Raw genomic sequence first — 24,498 nt, forward strand, 5'->3', positions numbered from 1 at the left:
TGCAAAAATGTTAAGTGAACTGTAGAACTAAACAACAACTGATTATTGCAAAAAGGAGAAGAGATTTTACAGTAAACAACGATGGGTATCCATTTCGTGGCTCTGCCCTCTCTCTTTTAGAGGAGAAATGGCGGTGCTTTGACTGTAGAGCAGGGAGTCCTATCACACAAGACACACAGAGTGGGGTGATGGTGGGGGGCTGGCCGGTGGCCCGCAGCACCTGAAACCTATTAGAGAGCTTTGGAACATTCCACAGGGTTCTTCCACTTTGGCCAGAGGGCATCGTAAAGGTCCACACAGAGAGGGTCGGTAAGACCAACGAAGCCAGCAAGGTGAAAGACTAAAACTAAAGTTTGATATCTAGGAGCAAAGGGTCTGAGTATATATATATATATATATACATATAGCGAGAGAGAGAGAGAGAGAGAGAGAGAGAGAGAGAGAGAGAGAGAGAGAGAGAGAGAGAGAGAGAGAGAGAGAGAGAGAGAGAGAGAGAGAGAGAGAGAGAGAGAGAGAGAGAGAGAGAGAGAGAGAGAGAGAGAGAGAGAGAGAGAGAGAGAGAGAGAGAACATTTAATGTTAGTGTTTTTAATGTCAGAAAAACACATTTTTGTTCCACCAGTTTCTAATTTGTCTTTGGTCCCTGCTGAAATTCAAAATATGGTCTTAAAGCAATAACATTTTCTGCACTTAGATTCACAAGTAGTCTGTCTTCATAAAAGCCCTATGATTAAAACATTTACCGTTGGTGAGCCAAGCTAAACTTTTATCAACTTTTTATCAAATGGTTTGCCATCTGGACTTAAAACAGTAGGGGCCCAATAGTGCGCTGACACTAAAAACAAACACGCATAAACACACACAACCTGCTGCCAAATTTCTTGGAGATAGCCTTATCTTCTCCGCTATGTGTGTGTGTTATATGTGTTTTAGTGGTACCAAGGCCCAGCTCTTTGGCTGGATCTGTGTCGATGCCTCAGTGTTATGCTCACTGGGTTTAGCTCTATGGGTGTCTGTGGCCTCTCCTCTGGCCGCCCGTGTCCATTTGCTCTGCGGGTATGGCAGGCCTGAGCTGACAGATGGCCGCCCCTCTCCATTCCGCTCCAGAGTAACACAGTAACTGGTTTTTCCTCCGCCGTTGACCTTGCCACAGCCAGCCAGCAATCCAGGCTGGCACTCGGCCTGTCGAACAGGAGGGTAATGAAGTCCTGCGCTGCTCACATGATTATTAAGGCTTTGACGCTGGGGGGCCTTTCAGAACCCTATCCCCCTCCCCTCTCCTCCCCTGTCTGCCATTCACACAGCCAAAGTTCGATGAGGATAGTAATTCTTTACATGGTACTTTGTTAAACCACTGTTGTGCACCATAAAGAGGGCTAAAACTTTTTGGGGTGTTCTTTTGGATTTTGTTTGTACTCTAAAACAAACCTCTGCCCCTATGAAGCGTACTTAACAACAATTTTGAGAACGACATTGAGACTCTTTCCTATTCAGTAGCATATGATAGCTACTGGTGTCTCAGCGTGCATGTCATTCCAAAAACGTGCCAAGTAAGAGCCACTACACAAAGTTAGATCAAATCTGTCACACTAAAATTGGTGCTGACAACCTCTAAAAGCAATGCAGTTCAGCAGCAGTGCACCACTTCACTCTCACTGTAATTCCCCCTTACCACAAGCATCTCTAGGCATGCTTGGAACCCCGGTCCCATCAGGGCCAGGCTGGGATTTGAGAGGTGTAGGTTGCAGCTCTGACCTTTACTAAGGCAGGGCTGTCTGTTTGCACTTCTCCCATAAGCCCCCCTCCAGTCAGACTGCTAAGCAACCCCTTCAGACCAAGGGTGCGCATGCACCTACGGCCTTGGTGACATCTCAGAGACCATAGGGAGGCAGAGAAATGCAGAGGTTAATTCTGATCATCCAGTATTTATGGGCTTCACTTCAGAACAAGGGTTGGCATTAACACTCTAAAGGAGATAGTCTAGACGGATTTCAGAAAAAAGGCCTTTTATAAGAAGTAAGGAGCATTTATGGGTACAAGTCGGGAACCGGCCTACCTTACATATTTCAAGGGTGCTGAGTCCAAAAAAACCGGTACCCGGGTGAAATTTTGAGGTTTTGACCTTCTAATTTGCATATTAAAATGGCCGCCAAATTGCCCATCTTGCACAGTTATTGGACCATTTCCTCCTAGTTTTTTTTGTAAGTAGGCAATCAAGATGAGGAAATTAAGTTTCTAGATCGATAGTCAAGGGTCAAACAAGGATATAGTGGAGGCTCAGTGCCTTTTTTATGTATATATATATGCAAAATACCAACTTTTAAGGTGAAATTAAGCATTATTTGTGTCATTTTTTAAGGCCGACATAAATATTAAATAAAAGTTACTCTGAAATTTTCCCTGTTGATATGACATATGATGTACACCATATTATATGATAACAAAGAAAAAAATCCATTGCAAGTTGTCTGAGATTTCATGTTTTTGTTTTTTTTGCAAATTAAGCATTGCAGGCCCTATGGCAGCTTTTGTTACCAACATTCCTCGCGTTTGCTGCAGAATCAAACAAGGAATGCCATGATGAGATCTCTGCTATGGCTGCTGATGAAAATCCTGAAATGATTCCTCAGTTGATAACATATCTGAAGCAGGAACAGTTTGACAGTCTCCTCAAAGATTTCATCGCAAGTAAATCTGAAGATGTCAACTTTGTCTTCTGGTGGAACTACATCGATATGGTCTCAACACTGTTGCAGTTTACACGAGCTCAGCGTGATGGACTCTGGGAGCTTCATCTTCACTCCTTCAGCTGGATGTTGCCGTACTTCATGCGATATGACCACCTGAACTATGCAAGATGGGGGCCAGTGTATATTGCTGAGATGCACCAACTCCCAGAACCTGTACTATCTGAGTTCCAAAGAGGCAACTTTGTTGTGAAGCGGTCCGATCAACGATTCAACCAGGTCGATCCAGACCAAGCAATGGAGTGGATCAACGGAACAGGGAAAAAAGGAGGGGGGATCATTGGCATTACTAAGACACCTTCAGCCCTTTCCAGATGGACACTCTCCTACAACATGAGGTCCCATGTAGCAGAAGAGACACATTTGATGTTCAGCAACACACCTGAGAAAACCTACGTCCACAATGAAGCTACCAAATCCCGTGAAAAGAGAGACAACAGAGACGAAATGGCATTGGTTTTAGTCTTCAAAGGGTTCAAGGTGTTTGATTCAGTCTCCTCAGGCTCATTGCAAAATCTCGCCACGAAAGACGTTGCCACAGAGGCTATCCAAAGCTCATTACTTTCTGCCAAAGACCTAGGACAAGAAAAAGTGAATTCATTCATTGAGAAAAGGATGATTGTTCCTGAGGACAAAGATAAACCAGAGGTCCCAATCCATGCAACCCTACATAAGAGCAAAGCTAAAACATTTGCATCTCTGTATGAAGTGGCCAAAAATCCTAAAATCAAAGACAACAGAACTGTCATAAAGGCTGACCGAAACATTCTCAAACGCCTTGTTACGGCCTATGAGGCAGGTCGTCCAGTTGACTTACCAGCTGTCCTAAAACACGAGCTTCTGCCAGTTCCCATATCCCTTGCTGAAATGAATGGGACACTTCGCACTGGAAACAAGTCTGTATTAGTAAATAAGTTAACTGAAGACATAGTCTGTCCTGAGGCTATTGAACTTCCCGACATGTCATCTTGTCTCATCATAGATGGACAGGCACTTGTGGTTGCCCTTGGAAAGCCAGACAAAGCAGTAACATTTGGGGATCTGGCCGACACATTTGTCAGAGCAGTGTTGAAAGCAGGATGTTACTATAAAAGGATAGACGTTGTGTTTGACAGATACAGAGAAGAGACCATCAAGGGTGCTACCAGGACACGACGCACAAAAGCAGCTCAACCAATCAGACGACTTGTTGAGGGTCGTGATGTGCCTCTTCCAAAAAACTGGACCAATTTCCTGTCCCTCCCTGACAACAAAGCTGATCTTGCCAATCTACTCTCTGAAGAACTATGTGCTCAGGCACCGGATGATAAAGAGATAGTAGTTGCTGGTGGGTTCAGAGACGAAGAGACGGAGGTTAGGTCATCAAAAGCAACAACCAACCTGACTCATCTGAGAGCCACACACGAAGAGGCAGATACCCGATTGGTATTACATGCAGTGCACTGCCAGTCAGACACAGTAGTCGTGTCATCTAGAGACACTGATGTACTTGTGATTCTCGTTTCCCATTTCCCACACGTAGCATGTAAAAAACTCTGGCTGTTGTCTGGTACCACAAGGAAGCCACAATATATACCAATTGATGCTGTTTTTAACAAACTGCCAAAGGATTCAGCACCAAGCCTTGTAGCATTTCATGCACTAACTGGTTGTGATACCACATCATACATTGCAAGTCACACCAAAAGTACATCATGGAAAGTCTGGAAAATGCACCATCAATTGCTCAGCAACCTCGGAATTGGTGATCTCACGGAGGAGACTCAAAGATCTTCAGAGGCTTTTGTCTGCAGAATATATGATGTGCATAAAACAGACTCTGTTGATGCAGCAAGGCATATACTTTTCTCCAGGACAGGTAAACCAGAAGCAATGCCGCCTACAAGCGATGCGCTCCACTTCCATCTGCTGAGAGTACACTACCAGGCAATGGTTTGGAGAAATGCTCACTATGCCACACCTGAGCTTCCTTCACCCTTGGACATGGGATGGAAAGATGGTGATTCAGGACTACAGCCCATTCTTATGTCACAGAACCCAATACCTGAAAGTTGCCTGGAAATGATCAGGTGTGCCTGTAAAAAACAATGCACAACACGCCAGTGCAAATGCCGAAAATCGGGGCTGTTATGCACTGCAATGTGTACATGTCAGAGTGATGACCAATGTCCTTGTTTAAATGTGGAGTTGTAGTCCTCAAGCATACCAAGGCAATGGGTAACCAAAGAACTTGGAAAAGGACTGCAGAAAGAAATACTAATCAAAATGAAATTCCAAAGACAAATGGCACACAAGCAAACTAGAAAGGTATAAAAACAATTTACCAAAACAAGTGACCTATGGAACTTACAGAAGACAGATGAAAGCAAAGCAATTCAGCTAGAAACATGAAAGAAAATATACAGAAACAAGATGTGATCTGTAGAACTGTTCAAGGGAAGTTTCATGTTTTTTCTTTCCCTATTCACTTGGGTTTTTCGATGTTTGAATTAAGAGCATTATGCTTTGTTTGCATAAAAAAATGAATTCTCAGACAACTTGCAATGGTGTTTTTCTTAGTTATTATGTAATATGGAATACATCACATATCATATATACACTGGGAACATTTAAGAGTGATATTGACTGAATATTTATGTCGGCCTTAAAAAATGACACAAATAATGCTTAATTTCACCTTAAAAGTTGGTATTTTGCATATATATATACATAAAAAAGGCACTGAGCCTCCACTATATCCTTGCTCTGACCCCAGACTATAGATCTAGACACTTAATTCATCATCTTTGATTGCCTACTTACAAAAAAACTTGGGGAAAATGGTCCAACGACTGAGCAAGATAGGGAGTTTGGCGGCCATTTTGATATGCAAATTAGAAGGTCAAAAACTCAAAATTTCGCTCGGGTACCGGTTTTTTTGGATTCAGCACCCTTGAAATATGTAAAGTAGGCCGGTTCCCAACTTGTACCCATAAATGCTCCTTACATTCACTTTTTGGGTACATCCCGTCTAGTCTAAGACATCCCTCCTGTATATCAATAAAACATAGCCAGAAGCACAGGAAGAGCCTACCTTTTATTCAGGTCGCCCAAGTCCCTGAGTAGACTTGCATAGGAGGTTTCTAAAAGTACATGCCCTTATTAGATGATGTCTTTAAATTCAAAGAGACAAATTATGACTTCATACAAATGTGTATTATTGTATCTAGTTTGTAATGTATGCTTTAGAATAATTGGCTCAGGTCAGCCAATCTCTGAAAGGAATGGGCCCCAAGTCACCATGGTGATATCAACCCACCGATTGCAATGCAGCAAGGGGCAGCAAGTGTTCGCTCGGAGTTTGTACAAACAGGCTGTATGAACTGAGAGCATCAGATATTTTCTCACATGTTGGCCTAGTCTGTGAAGTGTGGGGAAATGTCAGGAAAATCAATAGATAAGGACCACATCAGCCTGAGCTTGTCTGGCCTAGCAACAGAGCATCCCCATGGTGATGTCAATTACCTCTGCTTTACAACAAAAACACCAGGAAGAGCAAAACAGTCTCTGCAATGCTGTAAAACTTTTAATGCAGTCTCCTGGTTACATTGAGGAATTTGTAAGAAACTTCCTTTTTTCTTGTTTTCCTCCCAGACAGGTAGGTAACACCCTCAATGTGAGAATCTTATTGATAGTTTTTTTTTCTTTTTCGCGGCTCACTCTGTTTTCTATTCTCCTCATGGACGCCACATTAGTCAGGGAGAGGTATAATGTAACGAGCAGTAAGGTGCGCATAATTGCATATTAGCAGCAACACACTTGGCTGCACGGGAGGTGACTGTGTTAACGAACAGAGAGGTGTTATTAATCACCAATTAATAAAAGCAGGCAGATATCACACTCAGTATATGGCACGCATGGATTCCTTTGTTTCCACTGGCTGGTCCAGGCCTGTTCTCTTATTTATTTCATAAGATTGATCCTGTTCCTGTGCGGTGTTGTCTATTGAGTTCTGACTCTGATCCAGCCCCCTAGGAGTCAAATGAGGAATGTTTGGCCATGTTTGCTAGCAGATAACATGCGTGTGTGTCGTCTATGATGGAGTCCCAGAAACTGAGGGAACAATAACAGACGTACGTAATCAAGAAATCAAAATCTGAAATTATGTTTATGTACCAGAAGAAGAGTAACAAATAAGTACTTAATTGAGTTGTTAATGTCTTGCCACCAAGACAGAGACAGTAAAGGAGACCATGTAATCATCATACACCGGCCAAGTAAGTCTAGGGGCCAAAGACAAGAGGATATGTGTCAAGGATAATTTGCGGCTCTTTGCAACAAAACAAAACAAGCCTTCCAGCTTCAAATGCTGTTACAGTGTGCCTCCTGTCCGTTCCCCCACTGACAGCCAACACAGTATGTTTTGCCAGGCTGGAGACGGGTAATATGAATATTTGAGAGCTACATAGTGAGGAAGAGGAAAAATGGAGAGATGGTGGACTGCGAGAGGGGGAAATAAGAAAAAGAGAACAGAAAGGAGGAGGACAAACTAGAGGAGAGCTAAATGCCTCTCACTCACTCTCCTCTCCAGCTCTGTAACGGCCCACAGTGCCTGCTTCACACAGAGCGGCCAGCTGTACAGCAAATGTGCCTTTCCCTCTCCGCCCCCGAACCTTTGCACCCCTCTAGTGCCCCCCTCTGCCTGGGCCGTCCAGGCCACCGGCTCCTCTCTGTGAGAGAAGGCTCCTCCCTTACTTGGCTTCAAGCTCAGTGCTGTCACCAACCCAAAAAAATCTGTAGAGGTGACCCCAAAAACACTTTTCTGGGATGTGGTTTGGTGTGTTTGTTTACAATTGTCCTTCTGAGCACTGCCACCTTGGCAGTAGCTTTTCGTAATGGACAGGAGTGATATGAACATTGGATTGAAAGCAGATATAATGGAAAAGCAAAAACCCTTTTCACCTTTAAAACCCTTTAAGACAGAGCCTGTGCTTCAAAACGTGTTAATGCTCTGAAAATCCACACAGGGACATTTGAAACAGTGCGATAAATGGGCCAAACGTGCCCCCCATGAGGCTCCAAATGTCATAGTTTACAGTGGGGTCAAAGTGAAGCAATGGGGTGGCACGATGGCATGCTGATAAAACCAAAGAGGCTTTTGTGTCAATGAAAGACCTTCAAACGTTCTCCTAAAAACAGACAACTTTGTAAAAAGCACTGTGATTACGTTTATTTTTTTCAGAGCAATTAATACAGATAGAGATGGCAAATTGAACTGCAGGACAGATTTGTTTTCTCATCTAAAAAAAAAAACGAAAATAAAAGGTTTGATAGTGACTGCAGCAGCTGAAAGCTGTATAAATCTGTGTGTCTCTAGAGAAAAATCGGACACCCTCAATTCTGTAAGTGAGCCATGCCAAAAAAACTCTAAACTAAAGAGTGGCCAGCTGTCTTCTGGCTTGCTATTAAATTGCTCCTTGGATGGTGGCGATATCATTTTTTTCTCCATAGGAGTATCACACCAGGTCCCCAAACAGAGCGACCAGCTGTACAGCAAATGTGTACTGATCCATCTGGGCCCTAGCAGGCTGCGGCCTCCATCTTAAAACACGTGGGGCCGTTCACAGGCTTGGCTGGGGTTGGTCTTCAACACACCCCTCTGCACCCATGCCCACCTCCTTCCCTTTCATTTACCTCTATTATGATACTAAATGTTGAGTAGCTGGGCACCCGAGCTGCGCTTTATATCTGAAGCAGGACCGCCATCGTTGGAGTGTAATATCCGTGCATCAAAATGTGCTGGCAGTCATACAGAAGAGGCAGCCACGAGCACTTTGGACCGATGGGAGGAGGTGAGGGTAGAGACTGAGTGCACTTGGTTTAGAGAGACTATTGTATTACAAATGCAGCTAATATGGACTTGTCTGGGTGAGACAGTCTCAGGTTTTGTTGTTCCATACACTTAGCACTATGCTTATGTCAAGGCACATCACTATATATAGAGTTATCAGTGTGAATTGACACCATGGAGCGGGGCATGGATGAAAACAACACCCCTATGAATCCAGCGTCTGCTCCATTACCTACGCTAATAACGCTGACAGCTGAGCGGAGATGACCCTAGCCCCCTGTTTCCCCTCTCCTGTGCAGATGGCCATTAAAAGGAGAAAGTGTCCCCTTTTCAGTAGAGAAGGTATTTAGAGCTTTTCCAAATTAGTAATTTTTTCCTGTGTTTTTGGCCCAAATTGGCTTTGCAGTGATTACAGGCTGGATTGAATTTAACCTCATCCTGCACTACAAAGGTCCTTAAAACCGAGAGATCAATGTTAGTAGTGTGACCTTATGCATATGTTTTTCCATATACCTCTTGTGTCAAATATATGTTCTTTATTGAATTCTGTTCTTTTTGTTTGTTGATTTCACAAAATGCAGTCCTTTCTTGACAACTCGCTACCAAATTGTCATTACAATGAGTTTTCTTTTCTCCATATTTTAGAGATCACAAAACAAATGCATGTGACAGAAACCCATTTGAGGAGTCTGATGAAACCCGTGATCATGTAGAATACAAAGCAACAGCATATCAGAGAAGTAAGACATCAGACAATAACCCAATCACCTATCCTCCTGTTATCTTAAGCTGTCTGAATTCCACTATTATGGGGGAACTGTGTGCTTGTGCGGCTGACAGACATAAAATAACCAGTAGGGGGGTTTGTTTTCTACCCTCCCAGTGTGCTCCGTGCCTGCCTTTGCAAGAGAAAGGACTAATGCTGGCATGGTACTGTATTAGGCACCCCCAGTAGAATAGTGGGTGAGCAGATCGCAAAGATGAATACAAAATACACACCTACACACTCTGAGCTCGTCTCTCTCTTTTGCAAATACACCGAAGCATCAAAATCACAAATCACATGCTTCTGATTGTTTATGCACAAACAGTGGGTCCCTGATAGAATTGCCTACCGGTCCTGATAGAATTGCCCACCGTGTTTAAATTCACCTGCGCCTAGAAGCGTGTCCCAAACAGAGAGGCGGTTTGGTTCCAGATCAATGAGTCTCTCTCCCACTGAAGACAACAGATAATGCAGTGTAATGAAAGAGCCGCCAAACGAGCTGAATAAATGAATGAATAAAGGAACGTGAGACCGGAATTCAGACGCCTACTTACTGCAGGCAAGAAAAACCTGTTTTCCAATTGTCTGTTCTCTACAAATTATTCTGCCTGCATACAAATGAAAACCAAAAGTAAGTACATTTTGAAAATGGCGAGGTTAGTATTACACCAGCAGTCTTTGTTTAGGAATCTTATGAAAGAAAATTTGAAATTTGGAAGATAATGTGTGATACACAATGTAATAAAAATCAAATATCCATTTTTTCAGTTGATTTGACGTCATTAGAGCATGAATGTATTTTACCAAATGTTGTTTTCAGATCTCAGTCGTCTGAACATACTACTTAAGTGAGGAGGAGCAATAAACAAACAAAATAACTCACAGTTGCAATGTGGAGTTCTTATCAAAATTGTGGAATAATATTTTGATTTTTTAACAGTTTCAATAAAATCTGTTTTGGTATTTTTAAATTTCAATAATCTGTATATTTCTACGACTTCAAACTACCTCCATACAGAGGGGTTTGAAGAGGAGAGATTCTGCTCCACAGGCATGCACACGTACTATAGTATACCATTCACATGCATGGGGAAATGAAGATGGTGGGTTTAAAAATGCACAACACTGGGGATGCAGTTGATGGTCAAAATATTAAAATAATTCCACCTATTTGGTGATGTGATCCAGATACTTGTGAGCCTGAATGAGACAGGGTCAAATATTTTATTACATATATCACATCAGTTCTGATAATGTGATTCAGCTTTTGAAAAAAATATGAAAACACTGCCTAAAATGTGCTTAAATGAATCAAATACGTGTTGTGAAATTTCGTGAATTTTCCTTAATCAAGTATTCCTTCTAACATTATATTGCACACCTAAAAGCCGTATTGGTTAAATGTATGCGACAATTTAAAAAATACAAATTTTCCTAAATATTACACAAGCACTGTTTTGATGACTTTGTTCAAGGAATGCTAAAGAGGCCTAAATGAATATTTTAAAAAATAGTTATCTCCTACCCAGCATGTGATTGGCCACATGGACCTGGATGTCCCATTCACTGTAGAACACCATCTGACATTTGATGCACTGGTAAGTCTTCTTCTGAAAAAAAGACCAAGAGGAAAAGGATAAATAAAGCGATTTGAATAAAGATTAAAATTGCACACTAGGTAGCACTTTTTGTTCAATCATAGAATTGCAAAAATATTAAGTGAAACTCAATGTTTTAACTGTTGTATTCATTCAGTATAACAATAGCAAAAAATACCTCTTCAGTTTGTGAGGGACTGGCTCTGGGCATTGGGGACACCTGGGGGGTCTTGAGCTGCCCGCCGTTGCTGTCCCCAGTCTGGTCCCGATGCACTGTCTGGATATGGTTTTGTAACTCAGCTTCAGACTCAAACTTCACATTACAGCTGGTGCATCTTGTCTTGGCAGCGGATAATGAGGATGTAGAAGAAGATGAAGATGATGAAGATACCACTTTGCCTTTCCCGTCTCCAGGGCTGAGTCTCTCCCCCTGGATCCATGCGGCTGTGGTTGTTGCTGGAGTGGTTGCTCCACCATGTTGCTGCAGTTGCCTTCCTCCGTTTACTGTTGGACTAGAGCTCTTGGACCCAGCTGTTGTCACGCATGATGCACACAGTCCGTAAGGCAGGCCATTGATGTCCAGCTTCACCAGGTCCTGTTTGGACCGGAAATCTTTCAGGCAAGAGGCGCACTTGAAAGGTTTTTGGGTATGGTGTAGCTGCTGGTTATGAGAAATGATATTGCTGCGACCCATAGTTGGGTGGTTGCCAGACATAGTGCCTGTCTTTTGCATATGGAAGGTACCATGGATTTTGAGCTCCAATGTAGAGGTGACTGTCTGCATGCACACCACACAGCGGAAACCTGTCAGGGAGTTCCTCAGGTCAGGGTGCATCTGGCAATGCTCCAGGAAGTCCTCCTCACTATGCAGTGGCATCTTACAAATGCGGCAGCTACCTGTGTCCAGACTCTTGCTATGGGTGACCTTGTGCTCAGTCAGGGTGAGCAAGGAAGGGAAGCGCTCCCCACAGATGGGGCACATATAGTGTTTGACGGGCCCAAGGTGGGTCTGCATATGTTCCCTTAGCCCAGCCTCAGAGAAGAAGGTGCGCGAGCAGACATTGCACTTGTGGTTGCCCTTTATCATATCAGCTTTCCTTTTCATCATGGCACTCTCACCAGGGCGTATATTGTGGTCCCTCAACTGGTGGTTAGTGAGAAGTGAATCCATGGTGTAAGATGCCCCACAGATGTCACACCCAAACATGGGATCTGCAGTGTCCACCTCTTCCTCACTTCCATCACGGCTGTTATGGGTATCGACCACATTTCCTACTGTTACTCCTGGACCATGGCTGTTAGTCAGGAGACTATGCAGCTCAGCATCTTCTTTAGGCTGGCCATCCCCTACAGTAGACCCGTTAGCCCCACAGTTCTGTGCCTTTCCCTCAAACACGCAGTGTTTCTCCCGCAAATGCTTCTCCAAAAGGACAATGGCATGGAAGGCCTTGCTGCAGAAGCGGCAGTTATACTTCTTGCTGTGGGTAGTGATGTGGCACTGCAGCTCCACCTCTGTGCCGAAGGACTCGCCACAAAAGATGCAACGGTGGGCACGGCCCTGGTTTTCAAGATGGCTGTGTTTGACATGTAGCTGTAAGTCAGTCTCATGCCTGAAGTCCCAGTTGCAGGAAGTGCAGCGATATACCTTTTTCTCATTGCTGTGCTTTACAGCCAGGTGGAGCTGGGTTGACACCTTTGAGTCAAACACCTCCTGACAGAGTGTGCAACGAAAGAACACAAAGGTATGCATGTCGAGTAGGTGCTTCTGCAAGTCATCCACTGAAGTAAACTGCTTGTCACAGCTCTCACAGATGTAATAAGTGGAAGTAATAGTGAAGTGAATTGTCACATGCTTTAACAGGGACTCTTGGTTGGGGAACTCTTTGTTGCACTGTGGGCAGGTGAGTTGGGGCTGCATGCCATCCAGATGAGTTTTTAGGTGAGTCTGGAAAAGGTCTAGACTGGTATACTTGGCTCCACACTGGTTACATATGAACTCACTGGTAGTGCGTGAGATAGAGCTTCCTTGTTTTAGCATGGTTTGTTCCACAGAAATTGGAGAAGAAGGGCTGAGAGTACGCAGGGATTTCTTTCCATTGTTGATGTAGTTCAGTGCAAGTGGAATGTTCTTGTGATTCTCCTTGATGTGCTTGTTGAGCTTCAGAACACTGTTGAATATGGGGGAATTGGTGCAGTACGAACAGGAGTACACCTCTACTATAGACTCCTTGGGAGTTACGGCTAAGGGGGAGTCAAAGCGCAGGCTTCCCCCATCACAGTGAGTCTGACGAACATGCTCCTCCAAGGTATTCTCCGTCAAGAACCCCATGAAGCATTGAGGGCAGAAGAAGGCATTACTCTCCTTTGCCACAGGACTTGGAAAGCCATGGGAGCAACGGATGTGTTCCTGGAGGCCGTTAAGGTCAGTCAATACCTCAGGGCAGAAATTACACTGAAGGAGGGCATCAGGCAAGCTGGCTAACAGGGCAGCATGGTCTTCTGCATTGTGGACCTGCTTAAGATGTTCATTTAGATTGAGTAAAGATGGCAGAACCTCCAAACAAAACTGGCAAGTATGAGCCTGCTCTGGCTTGTCAAGATGCATGGTTCGCAAGTGAATTTGAAGCACAGCCAAACTAGAGAATACTTGCTTGTTGCAGTAGATGCAGCTGTATGCGACTTTGGGCTGCTTGGAGGAACGTCCTCCCATGTCTGATGTGTTCTGAGCAGCCCTCTTTCTCCTCCCCCTTGCCTTGGGCACAGGTGGTGCGGTCTCCACCATTGTTGAGCTGTCAACAGAGAGGTTGGAGTCAGGAGTGGTGCTAGAGACAGACGTGTAGCCCACAGTCAGCAAAGAAGGGCTGTTGCTATGGTTACTAGATTCTGGGAGCTGGTGAATGTCCATGTGAGCATAGAGGTCCTCTACTGACAGAAAGTGCTCAGAGCAGATAGTACAGGTGTGTCCTTTCCTGTCTCGGCTGTGGGCCTGGTCAATGTGAGTCAGCAGGGTGCCCTCATCACTGAAGGGCTCATGGCAGTAAATGCACTGCAGGGTGGCACCAAGGCCTCCATCCTCTGATGGAGAGCATTCAGGGTGGCACTCAGCGATGTGCCTCTGGAGCTCCTCTGGGACATCAAAACCCTCCTCACAACGGCTGCATTTGCGAGTTTCTTTCAGCTTCCATTCGTCAGCTCTAGAAAGGCTTGCGCTGCTTCCATCTTTGCCCCTTTCGTGTACTTGCATGTGGCCGTGGAGAGAGCTGGAGGAAAGGAAGCCTCGGCGGCACACAGGGCACTTGTGGGGTTTATTAGAGGCGTGAGTTTTCATGTGGATTTTAAGGTGGTCACTGCGGGAAAAGGCAGAGTCACACTCTCCACAGTGGTACTTCTTATCACCGGTGTGAAGCTTCACGTGTCTATCTCGACTGCGCTTGTGCTTAAACAAGCGGCTGCAAAAGGTACAGCTGAAAGGGAGTTTATCCCCGTGGCTCTGTTCGTGGCGCTTGAGGAAGCTTAAGCGGCTGAAGGACTTGTCACAGAACTGGCATGGGTATGGCAGGCCGGGCCCCCCTTCATCTTCGCCAAAGTCATAGTCCTCGCAGTGTCCTGGAGAAGTCTGGTCCTTACTGGAGGGAGATGATGCAGGCCAAGAACAAGATGGGTCATCCTCAAGATCAGCACCGTCTGAGAAGAAGACCAGAAGAGGGAAAAAGGAGAATAGAGGGTATCGGGTAAGAAGGGAAAAGATGGAAAGAGAAGGAGAGAGTGGGTTAGAGAGGTGTAGACTGTATTAGCAACTCATTTGTCTCATTTGGTGTAGAAAGGGTGGGCCACCGTGGTGTTATTTGTCACGGTAATTATAAGGCTGTGGTGTATGAATTTAGAATTTGCACTTTCTGTAACACTTTCTTCAGTGGAAACAATACTGTACCTCTCCTTAGGTGTTATCTAAAAAGTTACACTTATGTGCAATTTAAAATACAATTAGAGAAGAGAATAAGTGGAAATACTTTTACCACAATTAACCTTGTATGTGGCCATGTAATGGCTTAGCCCACTGTGACTCAAAACACAATCTCTTTGACATTTAAAGCCAACACAAGACAATGGGTGTACTTTAGGATGTAAGCCCGGCATGAGGTAAATTAAAACATTTCTATTATTCCGGAAAAATTACTTGAATATTTTTAAAGAAACAAGAGCTCTTGAAATGACCTTAAGACAAGAAAAAAAAAATGGAAAAACAGCTCAAGAGTGAAAGAAAAGATTGAATGTGCAATTTAGACCACAGCTATGCAAAGCCTTTAGGATGCCTCCACTGGAAAACAGATGATTTTCATGAAACATGGGCATTTCAGAACATCAGTCAATAGATATCAGATTATGGAATAAGCATTATTATCATATTTGTCTGTGTGGTCTGCACTAAGCCGTAAGGCAACTGATATAGGACGGATGAATGCGCCGGGATGAAGAGGGGGGCAAGGAGGGGACAGGGAAATGGATAGGGGAAGACAACCGAGAGGCTAAATATCTCACTCAAGGACAAGCAGGTGCAGAAAATGATGAGGGAACACCAGTCAACTGACAAAGCAGCCCCCGTTTTTTTTTTTTTTACAATGACTTTAACGTGTCCCTTTTCAAAACGCTTCTTTGCTGACATTCCATTCCCCCGGTTCACTGTGCAGTGATATGAATGGAAAACACAGAGCACCACTTTCCACAAGTTCAAAAGGTTACAGGCCATATCTTCCCGCTGCCGATTCTAAGTGCTGTGAACTTCCTTACCTAAATAAAACAACCTAATCTCAACCCCTTCAGAAAAAAAAACTGTGTCAAAAGGCCAATACTTGGAATGGGAAAAACAAGAGGAAACTGCAAAGATTTATGAGAGGGACAAAGGAAAAGCACAAGCTCTTTCCAGGATCCAACCTCTGTACTCTCCTTCAGCTGACAATCTAAGTCTCTTTCTCCCTCTCTCACTTGTTCTGTTGTTTTTGCTGGGAGATCTGCCCTTTGTCAGGATATCATGCCCTCTCTGAGCACTTACCCCCATCAGGGCCTATCTTCAGGAAACAGATGGGGTCGGAGGCCATTCCCTTGCCCCTCCAAACTGCTGAAAGCGGCACATTGAGAGCCCACCTCCACACTGTGGCCCTCCCGGAAACCTCCCACCCCTGGCAAGGCGCCCACTCTGCACACATACATCTCACTCAAGGAGCAAACCTTGCCTGATTTACTTGCTTTATCTCTCAAACACGTCTCAATGTTTTTCTCTCTCTCTCTCTCTCTGGTTTGAGGGAGGATGGGTGACTCAGTGCAATGCCCTCCTCCACAGAGGGGGCGGATCTGCCCTCACTCATGCTGCCTCCCAGGGTATAGGAGAAGAAGACAGTGCAAGAAGAATGACCCCAGCCAATGCCTTACAGTCAAACATATTGGCTTGGAGACAATAGCATAAAACAAACAAATAAATGGGCCTGTATACAAGGCTAAATTAAATTCCACTGTCTTAAATGAAGATGCCTTTGCCTTGAGACATTACTAAGCTGTCAGTACAACCTCATTGCATTTTTTTTTTGATGGGTTTACTTGATGTATATTATTTATACAGTGCATAAGCTCTAATAACACACATGCATAAAGCTGTATCTGTGGGGGACATGTGGGAGTCAGAGACATTGCTTGAGCTCAAATAGCAGCTAACATGTGTAGATGAGCAAACGCTATGTTGATAATATGTTTGTGAGATATTACAGAAGCTGCTGAAGCGACTTAAGTCCCATTGTTTGTATTACTTAAGGTACCACTATACAAATTGTCATGGCCATTAAAATGCCTGATAAAAAAGAGGAAGAATATTGCATCTGTTCTATAGCATTTAGAGGTGAAACTGTACTTGTTGGATACAAATGACCCTCATCACGAGACTTACTACAGTTTTACTCTCTTTCTCAGTCACACACATACACACTGAGTAATACACACAGGAGAGCAACAATTCACACACTGCACACCCATTCAGTTACAAACATATAGATGTGCAGACATACATGTACCCATAGAATACACAGATACAAGCGCAATGGCCGAAACAAGTGTGTGAACAACTGTAGATGAAAGAGCAATATTCCTCAGGAGACCTCAAGAGGAAACAGAGAGTGAGACTTGTTTTTTTCCTTCTTCACCCAGACAAGAAATGCCCAGGTCTCAGCAGCAGCCTGAGTAAATAAAAGAGCGGGCCTTACTTCCCTGTCTCTCGGGCCGGGGGCCTGTGCACGCCAGCACTCTCTGTGCCGCTGCCAAAGGGGATGCTGGGGCCTGAAAAACTACACCCTGCAGCTGAAGGGCTGTCTTTGTTGGTCTGCCAAGGCCTTCCTGAGCATCCTCCAGCCAACAGCCTGTCACGTCCTGGGAGGAAGACCTCCATCTTAAGGCCTGTCCCTCTCTGGGAGTTCTGTCCCTACCCTCCCTCCCTCCTCTCGTAAATGTCTTCTATATGGAACAAAACAACCTCATTCGTGGAGCTCCTATAGAAGGATGGCATAAGATGTGCCAAAGCCATATTTTCTCGTAAGTTATAAAAATATTTTTTAAAGAATATATTTTTTAAAAAGCACAGCCTGTCAAATTTGAGGAATCAAGCAAATGTCAGGATAATTTAAAACAGCTGTACACAAATTAGTGATTATTTTTTCTTTTAGTGCAAAAGTAACCACAAAAATTCGCTCCTTCACACGAAAGTCTCAGTTTCCTCTTAGCCAGTCTGAACTGCTCTTTGTGCACCACTTCCTCTACGTTCATTTATAGCACCCTTTCCCAGAGTAAATACTCCTGTTCAAATAAGATCCTTAATGCTGGGAACAGGTAAGTTGGCCATTACTGCACACAGCGGCACGGCTTTCAAAACACCCAAAGAGTGCTTTGAAGTGACATGTTTTTGAGAATTACCATGATATATGAACAACAAGTGATACTATAAAGACATTTTCCCCTTTGGACTACGATACATAAGGTGGAAAATAATGTCTCTAAATTTGAAATTCTAAATAGTCAGACACATCAGAAAAAAGGTTTGACATTATTTAAGCACTGATTGCTTGGTTGTGTAACAAAAATAAATGTGGCAGTTTGGTTGGTGAAACAAAATCTTTACAAATACATTTTGAAGAAACCTGAAACAGACACACAAAATGTATAATTACTGTACAGACACATCTCGGTGTTGTTATTTTTAAATGTGGTGTACGTATTTTACAACTACCTGAACCTGATGTCTTCAAACTGAAAATGAAATACTTTTCATTGTTAAGTCCCCCCCAAGAAATGCTTAATAGAACAAATCTAAATTGCAATAAATTAAGTCCAGAAACATATATTGTTCTTAACATGTGTTACAGTTGTTGAATATAAATGACAAAGGCCGTCCCTAGACTACCCTAGATTATTTTAATGTATTGTGAAGCTATTTGTAATCAGTAAAGTACAAATTACATAAACAAATAGTTTTATTTACATGATTACTTATCTACTTTTTTCATCAGAGACTTTAATATTTGTTTGCACCTTCTGCCAAAAGCTCACTCGTAAATACAGCACTTGTGATTCTATTTTTTTTTATCCAGTAATACACCCTCATGAAACCTTTCGGGGACCACGGTTTGGGAATAACTCTGCTGGCGCCCGGACCTCCGTATCTGAGGTCCTGGACGCAGTTCAACATGCTTATCACTGCCTCACAGCAACAGAGCAAACCTCTCCTATTTAGGAAGCCAAACTCTTATCCAGGTCCAGGACCTTATCTTATCAGAAAAGTGTTTTAGCTATCACTCATCTACCACTTCTATAGCAAGCTAGACTTTGTTCAAAAGCCATTCTAGTGAAGCAAAGCATAGCCATGTTTTGAGTCGCCAAACCTTATCTTCCATGTGTGTTGTATCAGCGATCTGTACGTAGTAGTTGTCATAAGAGATGTGTTTGTGCGAGTGTATTTGTGGCACATTGGGGATTGGGGATTCAATGAATAAACAAAAAGCTGACAATGTGTCTGATGTAACACCATGACCCCACTTCATATTCAGAGATGGGATCTTTTTACAGTTACTGGGAAAAGTAGTGAGCCTCTCCCATGAGACAATGCATGTGTCATCTCAACACTTTTCCTGTTCTGATGCCCAAATAGCAACGTGTGTCTGAACAACACAATTTCATGTACGGCCCTGTTTGTGACACAACCACTTAAGATCTAATAGAGAAGGTTGTGAGAGACATTTTTACATTAGCTAAGCCTCCAATCTCCACGACTGAGAGAGAGAGGGGTGGTCGATTTTTTTGGGACTAATTCCAGTCAGACAAACAAATCACTCAGTTGATTCAGGACCGAGAGCTCAGAGGACACAGAGCTGCTGGAAGAGACCCAGGGCTGGGCTTTACTCACAGTAGTCCTGCTACATCCATGCTTTAAGACCTCAAATCCCGTCAAAATGAAACACTGATAATTCCCAGTAGCTGTCAACAAAAGTGCCAGGTGGCTAGCCAGGCTTTTTGCACAATGATTAACACACACAATTAGAGGTATTTAAAAGAGCTGCAATTCAAAGACGAAGTACAGTCTATGCGTGTGTGGCTGCGTGTGTGTGCATTCAACCCATTTCTCCTTTCCCCCTTTTTTTTCCTAAGCATACACAATATGTTTTTACACATCACTGGGAAATGTCAGCTCCCTCCCCCCCTTGCTACAGATCAATCAAATACACTATGCCACAGGATGAGAGAGGAGGGGTTGTGTGAGACGACTGTGAAGAGCAGCAAACAACTATACTATCTTTTACTGAACAAGGTAGAAAAACAGTGGATGAAATAAGAATTCACTTCGCGGGGTTTCATCAGTGCCCTAGCAGCGAGTTAGTATGTCCTAACATCATGTACACAACACATTTCCACACGCCCCCCAAAACTGAAGTCAATAGGGATTTTTTTCACACAGGGCCTGACACAAAGAGCTGGAACATCAAGCTCTGTCCTGACTCTCTGGTCTGGGTGTCCATTGTTCTGGCTCTCATGGCTGTCTCTCAACCATGGGGAAGCAGCAAACTGTCAACTACTTTGTCCACATTACCCACGTCCCCCAGCTCCGACAGGAGCACTTGGTCACTGTCCCAGAAATCACAGTGCCCCAGTGGCGTAGCAGGAAAGTTAGACAAATGGAAGGCCAGAGGAGGAAAAGTAGGGCGGCCAGTCATCCTTTACTACGCTTTTTCTTTCCATGATAGTGAGACACAATGAAAAGTGGAATTCCATTACTTATCCCGGAGATGTGTCCCTGCTATGCTGATGTATTTTCACCTACATTGGCAAACTGAAATCAACACTTGATGATGACGATTGACAGTAATGTTTCTTGAGATAATGCCAGGCCTCGGAAATGACTGAGGATGTTTGTGCTTTAATCGAGATCCGCCTCAGTTTTTCCTGTGAAAATCTGCATCATGTAACAATCCATAACCGCAGTGATTGAACTTGAAAGCATGCCCAGGATGACTTACTGCCATTTCATATCCTCCATAACAACTGCATACTATTACATGGAGGTCACTAAGGTCAGAAACACTTAAACACTGCCAGAAAACAGATGACCAGGGCTTTAAAAACGCTGTTAATAAAATACAGTGTTTTACAGTTTGATGAATATTATCAACATTTCACTTGGACAAAGGCCTAACATAAAAATGGTAATTTATTCAACTTTTAAAGGTTGTCTTGTTTATTAAGTTGGCCTTTTATAGCTGTTTGCTGTGAACTCACTTTTTTGGTAAGAGAAACACATTGAATGAGGGCAGGGCAAAGTCAAAGAGAAAGGGTTAACAAGAAATTAAATCGTCAAGAGTGCTTCCTTTTTTTTGTTAAATTCCCGAAAAAAATGATTCAAGAAAGTTGATATGGGTTTCATAATGTGTTACTTAGAAAAGCAGTGGATTGGTTTGAGGGCTACTGTTAGTATCTGCTGGATATAGTGTTTTTACATACCAAATAAATGTATATTTTTTCATGCTGACTATTACTGTGGCAAAACTACATTTTAGTAACGGGGAATAAATTAAACAGTATCTTACAGATTCTATAACTATAAATACCAATAATATAATACAGAGTATTTCTTCATAGGTTTAAAACTGGCAGCCATATCGAGCTTTGGCGATGAGTGATAAGACCTTAAGGTGCTGTGATGCAACATGGTCCGAGGATGTGTTTAGGATGTAGGTGGAGCATTTTGTGTGTGGGAAAGCGGTGGTGGTTATGGTGTCATCTCCTGTAGAACTGAGCTGCAGGTGGTGTGAAGAGGAAGGACAGTTGACCACTTCAGGTAAGCTACAGCACGAACAGGAAGGAGGCTGTTCTCCAGGTCTTGGCTGGACCATCAGCCACAGTGAGCCTCCCAGGGGGAGAAAGGAGGATGGCAATCTGTCCCCCAGCATGCCCCTTCACCGCCTGCCTCACTGCACTGGCTCTAAGGGAGTGCTGGGCCAGGCGGGACCGGGCTGGGCAGGGCTTCAATCGGCAGGGGAGCCTCTATGTGTGTGTGTGTGTGTGTGTGTGTGTACTGCTCCCTCAACACTGCGGCAGACAAAGCGCAGGACCTAGTGGATGGTCAGCTAGCCGGTCAGTCAGTCGGCCACAGGGAGAGAGGCTGCAGCATGGTGCTATTGTATGTCACGATCCTATTAATATTTTCCTACTGCGCAGGAGTTTACTTGGATGCTTTTTTATTTTTCCCCACTCTTAGTTACACACAGAAATTTGATTTATGTGATGATCTTGGAGAAGAAAAAAAATGTTGTGCGTATAGAAATATGCTGAGTTACTGTATGTTTGCTTCATTAAAATAGGGTTTGCTCTGCAACTTTCAAGAGGCGCTATCCATTACTTAAAACCGCACACAGCACACACTAAATTCAGAAAATAGGATCTTATTCTTTTTAATCAAACTCCTGCACAGTGACCCATAAAACTTAGGCTAGAATTCAACTAACAAATATTTCTCTTTTTGAGAATAACTTCAGACACTTGGATCTACATTTTAGTTCACTGGGAATATTTTGAAAAGGGTAGGTTGCCAAATGCTCTTAAAAAATGTCTTACATCAACACCTCTTTTTCTACAGAGGACAGCACAACTCACATGCATATGGACAGACAAGATGCATGTGTTGGCTTTAGCATTAGCATTTATCAGAAAAGCCTGACCCTGCCTCTTGACCCATGCCCTTCGATTAATACACCGTGGCTCTATTTGATATCTCCTCAATGCCATCCCAGCTTGTCAGTGGTAAAACAACTGGAGACAGGCCGGGAGGGAGAAGAAAACATGCATCTTGGAGGGGAGAGCAGGAGGGGAAGAAAAACAAGCATCAACTCAAGCAAGACGATGTATTTTCATGCATCCCTGTCTTAAATGTCAAGATTTCTTAACCCTCAGTGACTGCAGCGCTGACACCTCTCCAAGGTTCAACAGAAACCGCATTCATTAATAATTAGCTTAGCTGTGAGAAGAGGGAGTGAGACTGAGAATGAAAGAGGCAGCGAAACGTCAAAAATGTAAACTTCTGTCCTTTCCCGAGAGAATCTAATTTCACTACAAGTCTTTTCATTCTTCTTCATTTCTTGTTTTCCTGGTGTGTTGGCCAGAATCCCGCAGGCGGCCCATGAACGAGCGATGCAGACGTCGCATCAGCCTCGCTACTCCCTCCTCTCCTTAATCATGGCTCTAATACCCTCCAGATGAATAAACATCTTCATCCCCTCTCTGTTAAAGCCAGAAGGCTCCTTCACTCTCGAATCCAAGAAAGAAAGAGAGAAAGAAATACAGAAATGAAGAAGGAGAGTAGGAAAAGGATGACAGATGGAAGGGTGGATCAATGTCGAAATGCACCAACAGCAAAGTAACAAAGCCACGGCAAGATTTTCTGGTTCTTCCCATAATTTGTCTGATCTATTTCCCCCTTGACACAATTATCACAGTCCTCCTAATTATTTTTTCTTCTTTAACAGATTTCTAATGGCAGGCTGTGTTTTTTATGATCATGTTTGTAAACTGGAAGTTTTGCGAGCTGTTGTGCAACCTTGTCGCCTCAGACTGTGTCCACAGACTGCACAGGAAGGGGGAAGGGGGCGTAGAGGCAGGAGGCGGAGGGTTGTCTCTGGAGAATGGGCCAGGCCCCAGACCAGCATTTCCCTGGCCCAGTAACGGTGCCAGAATACTCATGACATGTGTGTACAGTATGCGAGTGCAAATGGCAGACAGATTTAGGGGTTTGCTTTGTTTCCCCTTCTATTGTTTTTCTGCCGGTATCCAGGCAGCTCATCATCATATCTTAAAATGACTAAGTATAAGGAACGACACACACACACACACACACACACACACACACACACACACACACACACACACACACACACACACACACACACACACACACACACACACACACACACACACACACACACACACACACACACACACACACACACACACACACACACACACACACACACACACACACACACACACACACACACACACACACACACACACGAATGAAGCCATTCCTCCGCTGCCCTCACCCTCATCTTCATTTGCAGAACACGGCTGGAATATGAGGCCTGAATACAACCAGACAAATGACTACAGGGCATTTTACTTATTCATTTATCACTTCACATTGATTTATTCCTGTTTATCTATTTATCAGCTGAAAAAAAACTTTCCACTGGATTGTCTTGCTGAAAGTTTGCATGCACACATACTCAGTGAAAAACTTTTAGGGTCACTGTAAAATCGCTATAAGATGTTATTAAGGTTCATCTTACCCTTGAATATTCTCCTCTCACTCCAACACCTCAATAGATACTTCTCCTCTCCCTATTTGCATTGGACCAACACTTCTTGGCTTAGTAACCATTTACTTAGTTACACATCACCACCTGGGAGGCTATTTATGTCTGTCTCAGGAAAGGAACTCGGTATGACTGCCAACCAACACCCCAGTGTTAATTATCATCCAAGAGTAAACTTCCAGGGGAAAAAAAATCTGTAGCTCAATCTCACTTTACATTTGGATTCATTCAAGATGAAACAACTACATCAAAAATAAGAATTAAGTCAGGTGGTATTAAAAGATAAAAAACTACAGCGTATGACATTTTTTTGTTGCTAATGTGACCGTACATTTAGGTTTATGCAATTCTCCTGCAGTAATAAGGAATTTTCCTTCTTATACGTGATGATCTCTGATGAGTATCTTTATGTGCAGCTCACTGTGATGAACCCATTTCAAGGATCATCATTCCAGAGAGTGAATGTAATAGTCCCCCAATATCAGTTATCACTGACAGCACCATCCATATCAGCTAATTACTTTTCATTCGGCTTGTAGACGAGAGGACATCAGCCTTTATCAGTATATGAAAGGAGAAGACATTACTATTATGATATTATTGTGAAAGAACTGGTGTAGCTGTGCCACTAATATAGAAACGTCATACAATAAGGTGGTAATAAA

General features: G+C 43.4%; 1 protein-coding gene across 5 annotated transcripts in view; it reads right to left on the minus strand.

Annotated features, from left to right (window-relative positions):
* LOC134865976 (zinc finger protein 521-like) overlaps positions 1-24,498 on the minus strand; it is a 91,428-nt gene that overhangs the window by 38,762 nt on the left and 28,168 nt on the right. For 2 of the 5 annotated variants that reach the window (XM_063885852.1, XM_063885851.1), the window contains exons 4-6: positions 11,119-14,624; positions 10,868-10,952; positions 10,510-10,542 (exon numbers count right to left, since the gene is read on the minus strand). In XM_063885852.1, the coding sequence (XP_063741922.1) occupies positions 10,510-10,542; positions 10,868-10,952; positions 11,119-14,624 (3,624 nt within the window). The remainder of the gene's footprint in view (positions 1-10,509; positions 10,543-10,867; positions 10,953-11,118; positions 14,625-24,498) is intronic. The other 3 variants (XM_063885853.1, XM_063885855.1, XM_063885854.1) reach the window with 3 other exon arrangements.

The sequence above is a fragment of the Eleginops maclovinus genome, chromosome 6 (genome assembly GCF_036324505.1).
Source record: "Eleginops maclovinus isolate JMC-PN-2008 ecotype Puerto Natales chromosome 6, JC_Emac_rtc_rv5, whole genome shotgun sequence".
Classification (NCBI taxonomy): domain Eukaryota; kingdom Metazoa; phylum Chordata; class Actinopteri; order Perciformes; family Eleginopidae; genus Eleginops; species Eleginops maclovinus.